This window comes from Megalobrama amblycephala, linkage group LG3 (assembly GCF_018812025.1).
Source record: "Megalobrama amblycephala isolate DHTTF-2021 linkage group LG3, ASM1881202v1, whole genome shotgun sequence".
Lineage (NCBI taxonomy): Eukaryota > Metazoa > Chordata > Actinopteri > Cypriniformes > Xenocyprididae > Megalobrama > Megalobrama amblycephala.
Genome location: NC_063046.1, coordinates 16,137,343 through 16,155,120, shown reverse-complemented (window position 1 = coordinate 16,155,120; position 17,778 = coordinate 16,137,343). Strand labels below are relative to the sequence as shown.

General features: G+C 38.7%; 1 protein-coding gene across 3 annotated transcripts in view; it reads right to left on the bottom strand.

Annotated features, from left to right (window-relative positions):
* Window positions 1-2,722: 2,722 nt before the first annotated feature.
* dok4 (docking protein 4) overlaps window positions 2,723-17,778 on the bottom strand; it is a 63,665-nt gene continuing 48,609 nt past the window's right edge. For 2 of the 3 annotated variants that reach the window (XM_048184225.1, XM_048184226.1), the window contains exons 3-9: window positions 16,676-16,783; window positions 16,102-16,216; window positions 15,089-15,208; window positions 11,070-11,259; window positions 10,486-10,624; window positions 9,460-9,586; window positions 2,723-4,338 (exon numbers count right to left, since the gene is read on the bottom strand). In XM_048184225.1, coding sequence (XP_048040182.1) covers window positions 4,196-4,338; window positions 9,460-9,586; window positions 10,486-10,624; window positions 11,070-11,259; window positions 15,089-15,208; window positions 16,102-16,216; window positions 16,676-16,783 — 942 coding nt within the window. In that variant the 3' untranslated portion in view covers window positions 2,723-4,195. The remainder of the gene's footprint in view (window positions 4,339-9,459; window positions 9,587-10,485; window positions 10,625-11,069; window positions 11,260-15,088; window positions 15,209-16,101; window positions 16,217-16,675; window positions 16,784-17,778) is intronic. The other variant, XM_048184227.1, reaches the window with a different exon arrangement.

Sequence of the window (17,778 nt, the reverse complement as noted above, 5' to 3'; positions counted from 1 at the left end):
AACTGCAAAATATTTTACCACAAATTATACAGAGCACATGTCATTTAGCAATTAAAACTCATGCAAAGGGTTCCTACTCATGGTAACATGCTCAGAGGTCAATCTGAACCGCCTCCAAAACAGCATGTTTATCACTCTTCTCTTCCACGGGTCTTTTACAAACACAGAGCACTGCAATTTAAGTTTAGTATAACAACTTTTTAGCACTTCTTCCACTCATGATTTCATGTACATTCTTTAGTATTTCCTTATGGTTTAAACATGTCTTAATGTCAGCATTAACTTTCACAGTAGTGATTCTGTCTTGCAAAGAGATGGAAAAGATCAAACAGATTGTTCTGTTAAGCAAAATGATGATACTCTCAGGTCAAAAATCTCTCCAGGGATCCACTGGCTGTTTATGTACAAATATATAACTTGTTTCAGGGTGATAATATGAATGTTGAATTATTATATCTCCTGTAAACCAATGGGTTATATATATAGGGGAGAATAATAAATAATAAGGAATTATGTACTTTTGGTGTGTGTACTGGTGTGCGCTATTATTTGGTGTCTACCTAGCAACAGCCTATAAAAATTCTGTTATGTTTATATATTTTTAATGGATAGCACTGTAAAACAATTATAAGAACAACTGTGCAAACTGCAAAATAGGGACATACAGGGAAACATTTCTGCAATAGCTACAATATACACTACCTTTCAAAAGTTTGGGGTTGGTAAGATATGTTTTTGAAGAATTTTCTTATGCTCACCAATGTTGCATTTATTTGATCAAAAATACATTAAATTGAATGAATCCTTGCTTAATAAAATGATTAATTTCTTTCAAAATACAAAACAAAAAATGTATGTGCAGATTTTTGCTACATTACAGTGAGACTGATAATTACACATGGAGAACAGAACTAAAGGTCAAATGAAAGGTGCTTATCTTCAAAGAGCTGTGTCACTGTTGAAGTATAAACAAACATTAAACAATTTTCACATTTTTTTAAAACTGTTTCCATGGGCACCTGGTAAAACCCTAAGGACACCACTTTCTTTTCTTCAAAATGTACAATCATGACAATCAGATCAGCTTTTTTTAAGGGTACGTACATGACTTGAGTTAATAAATCCAAGCATTGAATGACTATTTATGTATAAAATGTAGGGAGTCAAACTTTCAGGAGTAGCTCAATTGGAGAATACAACCAAATTAATTACAGTGGGTACGGAAAGTATTCAGACCCCCCTTAAATTTTTCACTCTTTGTTATATTGCAGCCATTTGCTAAAATCATTTAAGTTCATTTTTTTTTCCTCATTAATGTACACACAGCACCCCATATTGACAGAAAAACACAGAATTGTCGACATTTTTGCAGATTTATTAAAAAAGAAAAACTGAAATATCACATGGTCCTTAGTATTCAGACCCTTTGCTGTGACACTCATATATTTAACTCAGGTGCTGTCCATTTCTTCTGATCATCCTTGAGATGGTTCTACACCTTCATTTGAGTCCAGTTGTGTTTGATTATACTGATTGGACTTGATTAGGAAAGCCACACACCTGTCTATATAAGACCTTACAGCTCACAGTGCATGTCAGAGCAAATGAGAATCATGAGGTCAAAGGAACTGCCTGAAGAGCTCAGAGACAGAATTGTGGCAAGGCACAGATCTGGCCAAAGTTACAAAAACATTTCTGCTGCACTTAAGGTTCCTAAGAGCACAGTGGCCTCCATAATCCTTAAATGGAAGATGTTTGGGACGACCAGAACCCTTCCTAGAGCTGGCTGTCCGGCCAAACTGAGCTATCGGGGGAGAAGAGCCTTGGTGAGAGAGGTAAAGAAGAACCCAAAGATCACTGTGGCTGAGCTCCAGAGATGCAGTCGGGAGATGGGAGAAAGTTGTAGAAATTCAACCATCACTGCAGCCCTCCACCAGTCGGGGCTTTATGGCAGAGTGGCCCGACGGAAGCCTCTCCTCAGTGCAACACACATGAAAGCCCGCATGGAGTTTGCTAAAAAACACCTGCAGGACTCCAAGATGGTGAGAAATAAGATTCTCTGGTCTGATGAGACCAAGATAGAACTTTTTGGCCTTAATTCTAAGCAGTATGTGTGGAGAAAACCAGGCACTGCTCATCACCTGTCAATACAGTCCCAACAGTGAAGCATGGTGGTGGCAGCATCATGCTGTGGGGGTGTTTTTCAGCTGCAGGGACATGACGACGGGTTGCAATCGAGGGAAAGATGAATGCGGCCAAGTACAGGGATATCCTGGGCGAAAACCTTCTCCAGAGTGCTCAGGACCTCAGACTGGGCCGAAGGTTTACCTTCCAACAAGACAATGACCCTAAGCACACAGCTAAAATAATGAAGGAGTGGCTTCTCAACAACTCCGTGACTGTTCTTGAATGGCCCAGCCAGAGCCCTGACTTAAACCCAATTGAGCATCTCTGGAGAGACCTAAAAATGGCTGTCCACCAACGTTTATCATCCAACCTGACAGAACTGGAGAGGATCTGCAAGGAGGAATGGCAGAGGATCCCCAAAACCAGGTGTGAAAAACTTGTTGCATCTTTCCCAAAAAGACTCATGGCTGTATTAGATCAAAAGGGTGCTTCTACTAAATACTGAGCAAAGGGTCTGAATACTTAGGACCATGTGATATTTCAGTTTTTCTTTTTTAATAACTCTGCAAAAATCATTCACAGAGACTGCACATCTGCTGTTTTGAGCTGCATATTAGGATGTGTTTATTTTGTTTTTTGCCTTTATGACACTTGTATTTATATGGATAGTTAAGAGAGCACAGGGAATGATACTGAAACGTATTCAAGACTTCCTTGGTTAACCAGCTTCACCATGTTGGTCAACCAGCTTGATCAAATTCTAGTTGCCTGCATTAGCAGCCCAGCTCATTATGAACATGTGAGATAACTGATAATCCACAGCTCCAACATAGAGGATCTTAAACTGAGAATTACAGCAAGAGAAAAACAGGAACAGTGAAAATGATATAGCCACACAATATAAATGTCCGCTGAGAAATAAAAGTACCTTTCGCCAGTTTCATGGAAATTAATTGAAATTGAAATGGTTGACAAACACAGAAAGCGAGAAACATGTCTTGTGTGAGGCCACTTTGTGTTGAAGATGTTTTCCTCCTCTTTTAGTGCTAGTACAAACCCTTTTACATACAGAACTGCTGAGCTGCTAAAGAAAACCTACTACTATACACTGCAATTTGTCTTGTGCTTTGTTGGTAAACTTCAATAAATAAATAAATAATTCATTCGACCACCTCCGCTGGGTATATTCATAATCTTTGTTTCCCTCTGAACTTGAATCTCTGACCCTCTCGACATCTTCCAGATAAAACGGTGGGCCGGTCTCTCGGAAACGTTCAACAAGAACACAAAGCACACGAGCGAGTGAGTACTAACCCTCACTTCCGTCCAAATGGCAGAGACAGTTTTATACATTATAACTGTCCATTTAAGTCACTTTAAAGAAAAGGAAAAAGAGAAACAAAATGCCACTTTTCAGAAAGTGCTCCCAGTTCCTCAGAGTCTTCTAGGCTTCGGAAGTCTTACAGACATGCCAATCAAATTATGATTAAAGCATCTTTGCTTTGGATTACTTGTACCAAAGAACAGAAGTGTTTAAGCTGAAACTCTGAGGCCCTTCCGCTGGGCTGCCATGGTTTCTTGGACACCTGTACAAGCCCCTACACACGAGGGTGTCTAAGAAACTCCTTCTTGGCTAAGCTGTTTACCTTGGGGGACATGCATAGGGTTGAAGAGCGTGCATGAGATTAGAGTTAGAATAAGAGATACTACTGAGAAGTATTAAGAAACTACAGTACAGTCTCTACTCCTACAGAAATCCAGCAAAAGTGACCATATTGCACTGTGAAGGCGACTGAGCCAGTTCCAACATTTTTTTCGCATCTCCTGTGTCAGTTTAAAGGGTCTGTGGGCCCTGCTCCAATCGAAGCGCTTCAAGCTTCACAGTGCGTTTCCCTTTTTCCACAGTAAGTGCCCTCAGCATCGCTGGCAGGCTCAGGGAGAACTGAGGCAGCATGGCAGCATGGATCTTCCCCTGCTGAAGAAGAGCTGATGGAAAAACTTAGGGCAGAGTGCAGTGTGGAGGGAGGTCAAGAGGTGAAAAACTGGAAGGTTTCACTGCTGAGGCCGCTCACTCGCTGGGGTACGTGGGGTAGTGTGTCGGGGGTTGGGGGCAGCCATGGCCCACAAGAGGGGTCGAGTGTCGTTCAGGAGGAAGGCGTTTTGAGAATATGTCAGTGTCCACTCCTGTTTGGGTATCACCATAGATGTCACCTGAATGAAGATGAGAAGTGTAAATAGGACGGTCTAAATAGCACAAAAGCCATTGCATGCACAAGTAGCTGCTTTAAACAGAAAAGAAAGTGAGTTCTGGGTTATTACACTTATTTTTTTTTTCTTTTAATAGCACCAACCATTCTACAACAGTCATCAAATGTTATTCTAACTTAAAGGGGACCTATTATGCAAAATTCACTTTTACATGGTGCTTGAACATAAATGTGTGTTGGCAGTGTGTACACAACCACCCTATAATGGTAAAAATCCACACACTCCTCTTTTTTTAATACCCATAAATCATAAGCAGTGCCTCAGAACAAGCCATTTCCAGACTGTAGCTTTTGTGATGTCACAAATGCTTAGGCCCCGCCCACGACTGCTGACAGACCTTGCCCTATTAGCATAGACCCGCCCTAAGTGAGCTACACATTCCGCCATGTTTATCTCCTAACCAGAGCATTTAACAACAGCATTCAAGTAAGAAATTTATTTATTAATCATTCAATCAAGAGCGATTTTTGATACATCTTTTGATACATATTTACAGCAAATAAAGCAGTAGGTACTGCATATTACGCTGCTTTCACTTCATTACGCAGATCAAATATACACGTGATTTCTTTACTTGCTATTTACATTCACAGACATAACCGACTGTGTTCATGTGAGCTTTGTGTGTTTTTGACACAACCTTGTGTGTATTTGACAGTTTTAGGGGCCGTTCACATATCGCGTCTTTTCCGTGCGCAAGTCAGTTATTTCAAATGTAGCCGCGCGGCAGGCGCGCATACAGTGCGTTTTCCAGGCGTATCGAGATGAAAAATTCTCAACTTTTCAGAATGCCGCAAGCGTACCGCAGGTCATGTGACAAGAATCAACCGATCAGCTTCGGCCTTTCCGTAACAAAACATCAAAATCGCAGCCAAACAGCTGATCATAGCTGTACACCAGGGGTCTCAAACTCAAATTGGCTGGGGGCCGTTGCTGTGATTGACACCTCATAGGAGGGCCATTTTAATATTCAAGCACAAGACAGTGCAACATTTCTGAAAATGTACTTTCCTTTGCATTATTTGTCATTTACTTCAAATTTCATTTCTAAAATTTAGATCCTCTGATGGATAGATCTGTTTAGATCCTCTCTGACGGACAACAAAAAACTCCATGAAACTTCCTAACTCTTCCATCCAGATAGCGGAATTCCCTGTTTTTACTGTTATTTCTATTTCTTATGCGTTCCATTTTTATTATTATGTATTTGGTTCTTCTTTATGTAAAGCACTTTGAATTACCATTGTGTATGAAATGTGCTATACAAATAAAATTGCCTTGCCTAAAATATTTTTGCCATACTTAAACAGCAGTGTATCTATCATTGTTACATACAATTTTAACAGTTAGTGCAAATATTTTCCCTTACTTTATTTTAGCTTAAATAACATCAAAATCTTGCACTGAACAACACTGAACAAATGCAACCCCTGAATACATTTGTACATTATTATATATCTTGCCAGACACCTGGCAGCGCTTCTGCTCACACAGCTGAGCCACATTTGTCCAAGATGCCATTTGACGCGTATCTGACGCGTTTCGGTGGTTTAAAATCGACGCTCGCGACTTGCACGGGTGCTTTTACTGTAATTTAGGCAAATGCCCTCAAAATAGATGAGACGCAGTCACGACGCACATGTGGTGCGGTGCGCTCGTTTTCCAGGCGTGCCTATGCTGCTGCGAGATGAAAACATGGTTCATGGTTCCATAGCAACGACAGACGCCACGGGAGCGCAAGCGCTTTGGAAAGAAGGAGAAAGTGGCACGGCCGCTTATGTGATGCGATATCTGTGAATGGCCCCATAGAACGGCGACTTTTTCTTTGCATGTGGAATATGGTATGAGACAAATAGAAAATAATAATAAAAATAATAATTTATTTTTGAGATCAGTTGCGGGCTGGGTGGAGAGGGAAGGCAGGCCGTAAATGGCCCGCGGGCCGGGAGTTTGAGACCACTGCTGTACACGGTGGTTTTTATATCTTATCTCCTTTTGTGATGTCACAAATGCTTAGGCCCCGCCCACGACTGCTGACAGACCTTGCCCTATTAGCATAGACCCCGCCCTAAGTGAGCTGTACACATTCCGCCATGTTTATCTCATCACCAGAGCATTTAACAACAGCATTCAAGTAAGAAATTTACTTATTAATCATTCAATCAAGAGCGATTTTTGAGTGACTTTCTGTTTTTCTTTTGCTGTTTGATACATATTAACAGCAAATAAAGCAGTAGGTACTGTATATTACGCTCAGAGGTCGCGTTAACCGAAAATTATCCGTCATTGACGGATTTTTTTTATCAATGACGGAAAAATCTGAAGGCCGTCCGTCACGTTGACAGATTACACAGAGGCGTATTTTGTTGTAAATTGTAACTGTAATTCCCACCCCTGTCCAGTTGGTGGTGAGTGCGCTCCAATGTAGCAGCAGAGCACCGGATTCAGAACAAAAATGAAACTGGCACGAATCTTTTGCTATGCGTTTGATACTGATAACGCACAGGCGAGTACCCAGAAGCTACAACTCTCTATCACGCCACATTAAAGAGCACCAAAACGGTATTTATTGCTTGAATTTCTTAATGAAATGGACAGAATTTGGACTTTGTTCCATATCAAAAGCAACACAAATCTTTAAGCCTATTGCGATTTATTGGATGGGAGGCGCACTATGTACTGTTTATTTATCAACTGAAAACAGCATATAGCCTAACCAAAAGAGCGACTGGGATTTACGAATCGATATTGGTCTTATGAATGTGACCAAAACAGCAAGGAGACATTTTAATTGTTTATTAATAAAGTAATGTTTTCTGAATCAGTGTCGGCTGCAAAGATTAAGTTGACATACTGACTCTCATCATCTCCTCAGTGGACGCGCTTAGAGAGAGAATGCACATTTCATTCGGTTTAGTCTACATAATCAGAGTTGCCTATTTCTTTTCGTTTTGAATTATTTCGTTTTCGTTAAAGTAGATATTTCATGCTTTCTATAGATATATTTCTCATGTCTCGGGGGCAAGCAGCCTATACGCTGAGTTTCGGTTCATTTAGCCTGTAAGACTCCAGTTCATGCGCCAGTGATCGCGCCTGCGCCTCCATGTCATGATTATATTGTCTGCTATATTTGCTTCTTAGTTATTAAATCCAGACAACTGGTTAATGAAACATTGATTAAAATTAAGATACAATTTTTACAAATCGAAATTCACTTTAAAGAAAGGCTTTCTACAAAACAAAACTTGAAGTGGTCAAAATCATGACCCACTCCATGTCTCCCGATATATTGCGCATCTTATGATGCATCTTACTTATGCCCTTCACTTTTCATAATCAAATAGATGAATTTAAAACATAACATAGGACTATTGAAACATAAATATGAAACTACGTTCTCTTTAATGGCTATACCAACACTTAGCCTATAGTACAGTACAGAGAAATTTCACGTGTGAATTACCCGTCATTTTAATTTTCATATTATAATAAAACATTTAATTGCTTTTATTTGTTCAAATGTGAATAAAAGCAATTAAATGTGTTATAATCAAAAGATGAAAATTAAAATGACGGGTAATAATAGATTATGACGGATTTTTTACGACCCTGTCCGTCAAAATGACGGACAATGTTAAAGTCTAACGCAACCTCTGATTACCCTGCTTTCACTTTAATACACAGATCAAATATACACGTGATTTCTTTACTTGCTATTTACATTCACAGACATAACCGACTGTGTTCATGTGAGCTTTGTGTGTTTTTGACACAACCTTGTGTGTATTTGACAGTTTTAGGGTCCGTTCACATATCGCGTCTTTTCCGCGCGCAAATCAGTTATTTCAAAGGTAGGTGCATTGAGATGAAAAATTCTCAACTTTTCAGAATGCTGCAAGCGTACCGCAGGCCATGTGACGAGAATCAACTGATCAGCTTCGGCCTTTCCATAACAAAACATCGAAATGGCAGCCGATCATAGCTGTACAGGGTGGTTTTTATATCTCATCTCCATAAATATATTTAGTAGTAAAGCTAATGCAAGGGCTAGAAATCAATGTCTAAAATGTCATGTGAGCTTGACCATGATAGAGATGATCATCAAAAACCAAACAGATATTTTATTAGTTTTTGGCAGAGTATCAGAGGCACATGCTGTAGGCTCCACCCTCTTCTGGAAAGCAGGATGGGGAGCAGCAGCTCATGTGCATTTAAAGACACATGCACGAAAACAGCATGTTTTTCCTTCCACTTAAAAATGGGCATTTACAACTTGGTATAAAAATGATCAGTGGGGTATTTTGAGCTGAAACTTCACAGACACATTCTGGGGACACCAGAGACCTATATTACATCTTGCATAATAGATCCCCTTTAACACAAGGAACCATTTTTACACTGCTGTTCAACTCGTGTTTGGAGTTGGTAAGATGTTTTTGAAAGAAGTCTTATGCTCACCAAGGCTGCATTTATTTGATCACAACAGTAAAACAGTTGTTTTGTGGAAATATTATTGAAATTTACAATATCTGTTTTCTATTTTACTATATATTAAAATGTTGAAATAATATTTTTGTGTAAATATTTTATATAATTATTTTTTCTGGATTCCTTGATGAATAGACAGAAATCTTTTGTAATGTCTTTACTGTCACTTTTGGTCAATTTAATGCATCCTTGCTGCATTAATTTAATCAAAAGAAAAAAAAAAATCTGACCTCAAACTTCTGAATGTTAGTGTACATTTGAATGGTAATGAATTAACATGGAACCCAAATCCCAAAATGTAGCCATGTAAACACTTGAATCATCTGCATTCAGTCGGATTTAATGAATAGTTGTTTGTATGTTTGTCGCGGTGTGTGGAACTTGCTTCGAGAACTTTTTACAAACAATGGGTTCACACAGTTATTCTATGTTGCTTCATAGAGAACTACATGTCATAAGACTGTTGATAAACACTTTAATACTGTGTTTTCCGAGACATTTTCTAGGAGCGCTACACGCAACAAAAATACTTCTTGCAGACTATTATGGCTGGTGAAATAAATACATCTCGCTTACGCATCTCACCATTGGCAGAGTCCACCCCAGCCTGAGATCCGGTGATGTGGTGCCAGAAAGCACTTCGTGGTAAGATTGCTGTCGGCGTGCAGGGATAGGACGTCCCCTCTGAACCCTTAGATAAAAGCTGGAGACAGATGTGAGAGGAGAGAAGGGAAATTATTTCAGTTAGGATGATTATAAAACAAAATTATGGCATTAGTTCGGATGTTTTGAAAGTTCTACAACAGGAAGGAAATCAGCTGATTTGTACTGCAATCTCCCTTTTAATACTCACTCTTTTAGTAAGCACTGTGTTTGTGTGTGTGTGTGTGTGTGGGCATATAACTACAGTGGTGTCTGAGGCCTCTAGTGATGATGCTTTTATTTTGTATAAACAATGTCTTTAAAAATTACACTACTGTTGAAAAGTTTCTTTTTTCTCAGTAAGAATGCATTAATTTGATCAAAAAGAGACAGTAAAGATTTACACATTCTTACAAGAAATTTCTGTCAAATAAATTAGGTTCTTTTGAACCTAAAGAATCTGAATAAATTGTATCAGTTTCCACAAAAATATTAAGCAGCACAACTATTTTAATCATTCTTATTAATAATAAGAAATGCTTCTAAATCATCATATTAGAATGATTTCTGAAGGGTCATGTGACACTGAAGATTGGAGTAATGATGCTGAAAATTCAGCTTTGCCACCACAGTAATAAATGACATTTTGAAATATATTAAAATTAAAAACGGTTTACAATTTTAAATTGTAATAATCAGAATATGACTGTTTTTACTGTATTTTTGATCAAATAAATAAATGGTAAAATAATATGAACAGCAGTGTGTATAATTCACTTGAGACTGTTTCAAAGATCTGTGACATTTACAAATTGTTTAAAGTGACCTTGAGACTCATTTTTGTTGAAATTTGTCTTAGTTTCAAATGTGTCAAAACATTGTATATTTCCCTTTTTAAATATTTACATATGATTTTCAATGTGGTCTGAGACTTTTGGACCCACCGTATGCTTTCATTACCTTGCTGTTTTTTTCCATTTCCATAAGGACTCTCTTATGCTGCTCGGCTATAGCTAAAGTGGAAGAATGAACCCTTTGGTAGATCTGCTCTCCTTCCCGTGTCTGGAAAGTGTACAGGCCCTCCCCGCTGTCACACATCCTGACGCAAAAACAAACAAGATATATTAATACACAATCAAGCAAAGCAAGTGATGTACTGCAAAGAAATAACCTACACACTACACATGCTGTGTGTGTTACAGTAAAATAGCCAGTAGGGGGCAGTGTTACACCAGAATCAACTTCTCTCTAAAACTCTCTCATCTTCTCTCTCAAAGGGCATCCAGCTGGCGATGCAAATCTTCTTTTATTATTTGATCAAAGCAGTGAGAGAGATAAGAACACCTAATCTGCCACTGAACTCCTTGTAATCCATTCAATAAATCCTTTTAGAAGGTCCACAGTTCAATGGCTTCCTCCTCTGCTTCCATGTTTCTCCTACATATACATGACCACACCAAAGTGAAATACACATTACAAATTTCACAAGTTCTTGCGAACTGTTATTGGCTTTAAATATTGATGATATATTAAACGTGTTTTACCTTCCAGCCTCGAAGGTGAAGCGTGTAGCATCCCGTCCGTAGCGCCGCAGCGAGCAAAGCGGCCAGGTTACCAGCTTGGTGCGTGGGTTGTGAATATCCCACAGGTAGATGTTTTCATGTGTGATCTGCATCATACACTCCCCGTAGATGTCAAGATTAGGGCAGGGTAACAGGAACACGTTGAAGCGCTCTGTAAGAAAAAACAATGAGAGAGTAATAATGAAGATGTTGGTTTCAGGTTAATAGTTTGGTTCCTCCTTCGCTGTAAAAAAAATATTTGTAATTCTTACTGAAAAAAATACTGTAAAAATGCTACAGTAAGAAGCTGTTAACTGGTTATCTGTAAGTTACCTTAAAATATATGGTAACAAAAACTGTAAACGGTTTAACATTGCATTTTATTTTACTGTAAAAACTGTCAAGTTTTTGTTTTTTGCAGGTAAGAACTATGAATTATCGTAGAATTCATGATGAAAAACAGCAAAAGGACATTCACATAAGTCCTTGTGTGACATATCACATATTATATTTTATAATGTAGTTTTTAGTTAAAGGGTTAGTTCACCCAAAAATGATAATAGTGTCATTTATTGCTCACCCTCATGGCGTTCCACACCCATAAGACCTTCATTAATCTTCTGAACACAAATTAAGATATTTTAGTTGAAATCCGATGGCTCCGTGAGGCCTTCATAGCCAGCAATGACACTTCCTCTCTCAAGATCCATTAATGTACCAAAAACATATTTAAATCAGTTCATGTGAGTACAGTGGTTCAATATTAATATTATAAAGCGACGAGAATATTTTTGGTGTGCCAAAAAAACAAAATAATGACTTATTTAGTGATGGCCAATTTCAAAACACTGCTTCATGAAGCTTCGGAGCACAAATGAATCAGTGTATCGAATCATGATTCGGATCGCGTGTCAAACCGCCAAACTGCTGAAATCACGTGACTTTGGCGCTCCGAACAGCTGATTTGATACACTGATTCATTATGCTCAGAATCTTCCTGAAGCAGTGTTTTGAAATTGGCCATCAATATATAAGTCGTTATTTTGTTTTTTTGGCGCACCAAAAATATTCTCATCGCTTTATAATATTAATATTGAACCACTGTACTCATATGAACTGATTTAAATATGTTTTTAGTACCTTTATGGATCTTGAGAGAGGAAATGTCATTGCTCCCTATGGAGGCCTCACGGAGCCATCGGATTTCAACAAAAATATCTTAAATTGTGTTCCGAAAATTAGCAAAGGTCTTACGGGTGTGGAATGGCATGAGGGTGAGTAATTAATGACAGAATTTTCATTTTTGGGTGAACTAACCCTTTAATAATCTAGTTTCTTCTGATATTAGAAATATACAATACTGTGACAATACAGTACAAGGAGTCTGACAACAGCTGGTGCTCCACACGGAGATCTGATCTCACCATCATCGAATCTGTCTGTGATTACATGAAGAAACAGATGAAACTGAGACAAACTAAATACAGAAGAACTGTGGCAACATCTCCAAGATGCTTGAAGAAACCAACCTGCAAAGCTACCTGAAAAATGATGCCCAAGTGTACCTGGACAAAAGCTGTTTTAAATGCAAAGTGTGGCCACAGCAAATATTGATTTAATTTAGTTAATAGAAGTTAATTGATAAATAAAATCTACTTATGACAATATTTTTGAAAGCATCCTCCCTTTACAGCATTTTTTCACAAGTGCCTAAAACTCTTCACAGTACTGTATCTTTGCAGGTCGGTTTCTTCAAGTGTCGTGGAAACATGGCCACAGTTCTTCTGGATTTAGTTTGTCTCAGTTTCATCTGTTTCTTCATATAATCACAGACAGACTCGATGATGGTGAGATCAGATCTCCGTGTGGAGCACCAGCTGTTGTCAGACTCCTTGTGTATTCAAAGATCTCAATGGATTATTACAATTAATGACAAAATGAATGTTTGGAAATGTGAACTGATATTTCCTACTGACACTACAGCAAAGGATATAAATAACTAGCTTAAAATCTTTTTTGTGGGGTGAAAATACTGACGTGCCTAAGTCTTTTGCACAGTACTGTACATTAGATTGACCAAAGATTACAAGTTAGATAAACCCAAAACAAATTATACATCAAAGCCAGTGGCAAACGTCAGAAGGCTGTTCTCGGCAGGGTTTGTTTGTTTGATTGTTTTCAACACCATGCCAGCTTCTGTGGTTATTTTCATGTTGAGAAAAATGTAGGGTAAAATTATATCAGGTTTTTACAATTTATTTTTGCTACAAACTCTAAAACTATATTTTCGTTTAAGAGCTAACTGAATAAAAATGTTTCTCACAGGGTTAAAACCAGCACAATCTAATAAAACATGCTCCAATGATAAAGAGTTTTGACAGAAAGAACATGTTGGTGGATCTTCAAGTATATAAAACTTATGTCATCCTTGAATGGCCTATTCTGCAACAGGTATAAACAATCTGGTCCCATCAGTTTGAGATTTGATAGAAAATCTTCTTACGTCTTCTTCCAACACTGGGGCTTTCTCGGCAGGGTACATGAGCGCTGACTGCCCAGACCTCACAACTCAGAAAACCTCAGAGCAAATTTTCAAATTGGAGCCTTCTTTATAAATAAATCACAGATTTAAGGTTTAATCAACCACATTCTTGCCTGAAAAACTCTTAAAACTACAATCCCTGACACAACAATAGTAGTATTTGTTGTCATTGCCGTTTGCTGGGAGAAATGCTGCCTGTCTAGAACGCAATGATAAACGCTGAGCAGTCCACCTGATGATACCGGTGATATATCAGCCCTTCTCAGCCAATCAGATTCGAGGACCAGAAGAAACTGTTGTATATTTAAAGGTGCCCTAGAATCAAAAATTTAATTTACCTTGGCATAGTTCACAAGAGTTCAGTACATGGAAAAGACATACATTGAGTTTCAAACTCAATTGCTTCCTCCTTCTTATGTAAATCTCATTTGTTTAAAAGACCTCCGAAAAACAGGCGAATCTCAACATAACACCGACTGTTACGTAACAGTCGGGATCATTAATATGTATGACCCCAATATTTGCATATGCCAGCTCATGTTCAAGGCATTACACAAGGGCAGGACGTCTGGATCTGTGCACAGCTGAATCATCAGACTAGATAAGCCAGCAAGGACAATAGCGAAAAATGGCAGATGGAGCAATAATAACTGACATGATCCATGATTACATGATATTTTTAGTGATATTTGTGAATTGTCTTTCTAAATGTTTCGCTATCATGTTGCTAATGTACTGTTAAATGTGGTTAAAATTACCATCGTTTCTTACTGTATTCACGGAGACAAGAGAGCAGTCGCTATTTTCATTTTTAAACACTTGCAGTCTGTATAATGCATAAACACAACTTCATTCTTTATAAATCTCTCCAACAGTGTGTAATGTTAGCTTTAGCCACGGAGCATCATCAAACTCATTCAGAATCAAATTTAAACATCCAAATAAATACTTTACTCACATAATTCGAAGCATGCATGCAGCATGCATGACGAACATCTTGTAAAGATCCATTTGAGGGTTATATTAGCTGTGTGAACTTTGTAAATGCACTGTATTATAGTCGAGAGCTGGGGGGGGGGGCACGATTTAAAGGGGCCGCAGCCTGAATCGGTGCATAGTTAATGATGCCCCAAAATAGGCAGTTAAAAAAATTTATTAAAAAAAAGGGGTATTTTGAGCTGAAACTTCACAGACACATTCAGGGGACACCTTAGACTTATATTACATCTTGTAAAAACTGGTTCTAGGGCACCTTTAAATATACAGGTATAAGTTGTAAAATAGACAGGCATCAATATGCCATCAATACCGTAAATTTAACAGGATATTTTTGACAGTGCAGAATAAACTAAATACTACCACATCTCTAAAGTATACCACAAATCTGAGGCCATATTCTTGATGTGAAACAAGCTATAGGAATCAATAGTACAAATGGCAAAAGGCTTTAGTTTCTTACCTGTGTGTTCACACTGAACTCCAGCAGCAAGGAGGTCTGGTTCTCCAAGACTGATGTCATTAAGACGTGTCCCTAGGCACTCAATAGACAAGGTTTTAAACCACTCTTCAGCCTCCAGCTCTGGGAGAATAGAAAGATTCAATGATGTCAATGAATGAACATGTTCTTTCAATGAATATGTTCTATGAATAAAGCAGACACTAGAGCCCCTTTCACACAGCACGTTGATCCCATTAAATTGCCATAAAACTGCCAGAGTGCCTTCTGTGTGAACGCAAATGCATCCTGGGGTTGAGACCTAGTAACATTGCCGGGATCAGTCCCGGTGTTGTGCTGAATTTCGACCCCTTGCCAGGTTATTACCCCCCTTAGTATTGGTAGGTTTAGGAGTAGGCGTGGAGGAAGGGTTAGGATTAGGGGTGGGGTTAAGATTAGGCAACCAGGTAGCGACTACAATGAGGGGGGTAATAATTTAGCCGGGGGTTGAAATTCGGCACAACACCGGAACGCGTCCTGTGTGAACAAATGCCGTAATCAATGATGTAAGGGGTGTGTCGCAGTGATGACGCTGAAGCTGAGATCGTTCACCATCTTATGGCTAGCCTAGTTTATGATCGAATCAGAGAGAGAAAAAAAAAGCACAAGCATGGTTTTTCGAGAGAGAAATCGGAGATCATAAGCAAACTTAAGATGCTGTGGAGACATCACCCGTCACACCGATGTCATGTGTCTTATGGGATCTTTACGGGATGTGTGTGAACGCACGCACAGATTCCAGAAAATCACTGGCAGTGTGAATGAACTAAAATCAAACTATCCCAGGACATATTATCAGTGTATTTTCCGGAATCTCTGTGTGAAAGGGGCTTAGGAGATGCAGTATGTCAATGTGCCTGAGAGGAGCACTGTATAGACTGCTGATGCCATGTTGATATCAAGAACGAGAGCTTCTTTAGGTTAAGCATCATCATTAGCTGCTGCAGCACAACACGCCTTAGTTGAAGATGATGTACCTGATTCACAGGTGAAGGTTCGAGAGGTGTCATCTGTAAAGACAATGGCCACAGCTTGCCGCTTTGTGTCACGAGGCAATCTTGTGATGTTCTTTACATTACTAATCTCTGTCACCTGTATGAACAAAGAAAAGGCAACCAACTCAGAAGTACTGACAGAGCCTAGTTATTCAGACAAACTTCATTTGCATCATTTGGAAAGGCACTTGCGCTCTCTTAATCATCTAATTTATCTTTCACGGTCTATAGCGGGTTGTGGGAGCAGCAGAGTGCAGTGAAGAAAAGCAAATGAGACCGATAAACACACAGAAACCGGAGGACAGTGAGTCAGCAAAGTTGTGAGAGTGAGTCTTTGCGTGGATACTTTTATTCAAAAATTTATCTGTTTACACACTGCCGGTCTCGTAATCTTGCCAGCCAGCTCTCGCAGTATGAATGAGCTCTATGTGGCTGTTAGTATAATTGGAGAACTAAAGTGACACTTGAATGTTTTCCTCGAATTTTTTCATTTCTCCCGTGACATTTTCACAGCTTAGATTAGGCCTCAGCTGAACTGTTGCAGTGAGAGGTGTACCTTAGGACAGGCTCTGATGTAGGCTGACTTTTCATCAGGGTATTTTTCCAGCCTGCGAGGTCCTTTACTGGACGACTTCTTAAACACCAGCCAGCAGCGCCGATAGATCTGAAACACACGTGCACATGACCACATAAGGTCCAAAAACAGTAAATCAATGGATTCACTGTCAAGTATTTTTTTTTTAAAGAAATGCAGCATGGTATAAAATATATTGATATTTTGGCCAATACTAATACTTAAAGGGTTAGTTCACCCAAAAATGAAAATAATGTCATTTATTACTCACCCTCATGCCGTTCCACACCCGTAAGACCTTCATTAATCTTCTGAACACAAATTAAGATATTTTTGTTGAAATCCGATGGCTCAGTGAGGCCTGCATAGCCAGCAATGACATTTCCTCTCTCAAGATCCATTAATGTACTATATTTTAAATCAGTTCATGTGAGTACAGTGGTTCAATATTAATATTATAAAGCGACGAGAATATTTTTGGTGCGCCAAAAAACAAAACAAAATAACGACTTATTTAGTGATGGCCGATTTCAAAACACTGCTTCAGGAAGCTTCAGAGAATCATAATGAATCAGCGCGTCGAATCATGATTCAGATCGCGTGTAAAACTGCCAAACTGCTGAAATCATGTGACTTTGGGGCTCCGAAAAGCTCATTCGACACGCTGATTCATTATGCTCCGAAGCTTCCTGAAGCAGTGCCATCACTATATAAGTCGTTATTTTGTTTGTTTTTTGGCGCACCAAAAATATTCTCGTCACTTTATAATATTAATATTGAACCACTGTACTCACATGAACTGATTTAAATATGTTTTTAGTACCTTTATGGATCTTGAGAGAGGAAATGTCATTGCTCCCTATGGAGGCCATTGGATTTCAACTAAAATATCTCAATTTGCGTTCCGAAGATTAACGAAGGTCTTACGGGTGTGGAACGGCATGAGGGTGAGTAATAAATGACAGAATTTTCATTTTTGGGTGAACTAACCCTTTAAATAATTTTTTAAGCCAATTTAAGCATCAAAATTGAAAAATTTATATTCCTTTTGGGATTTGCTAAAAATTACATTTAACAGTGTTTAA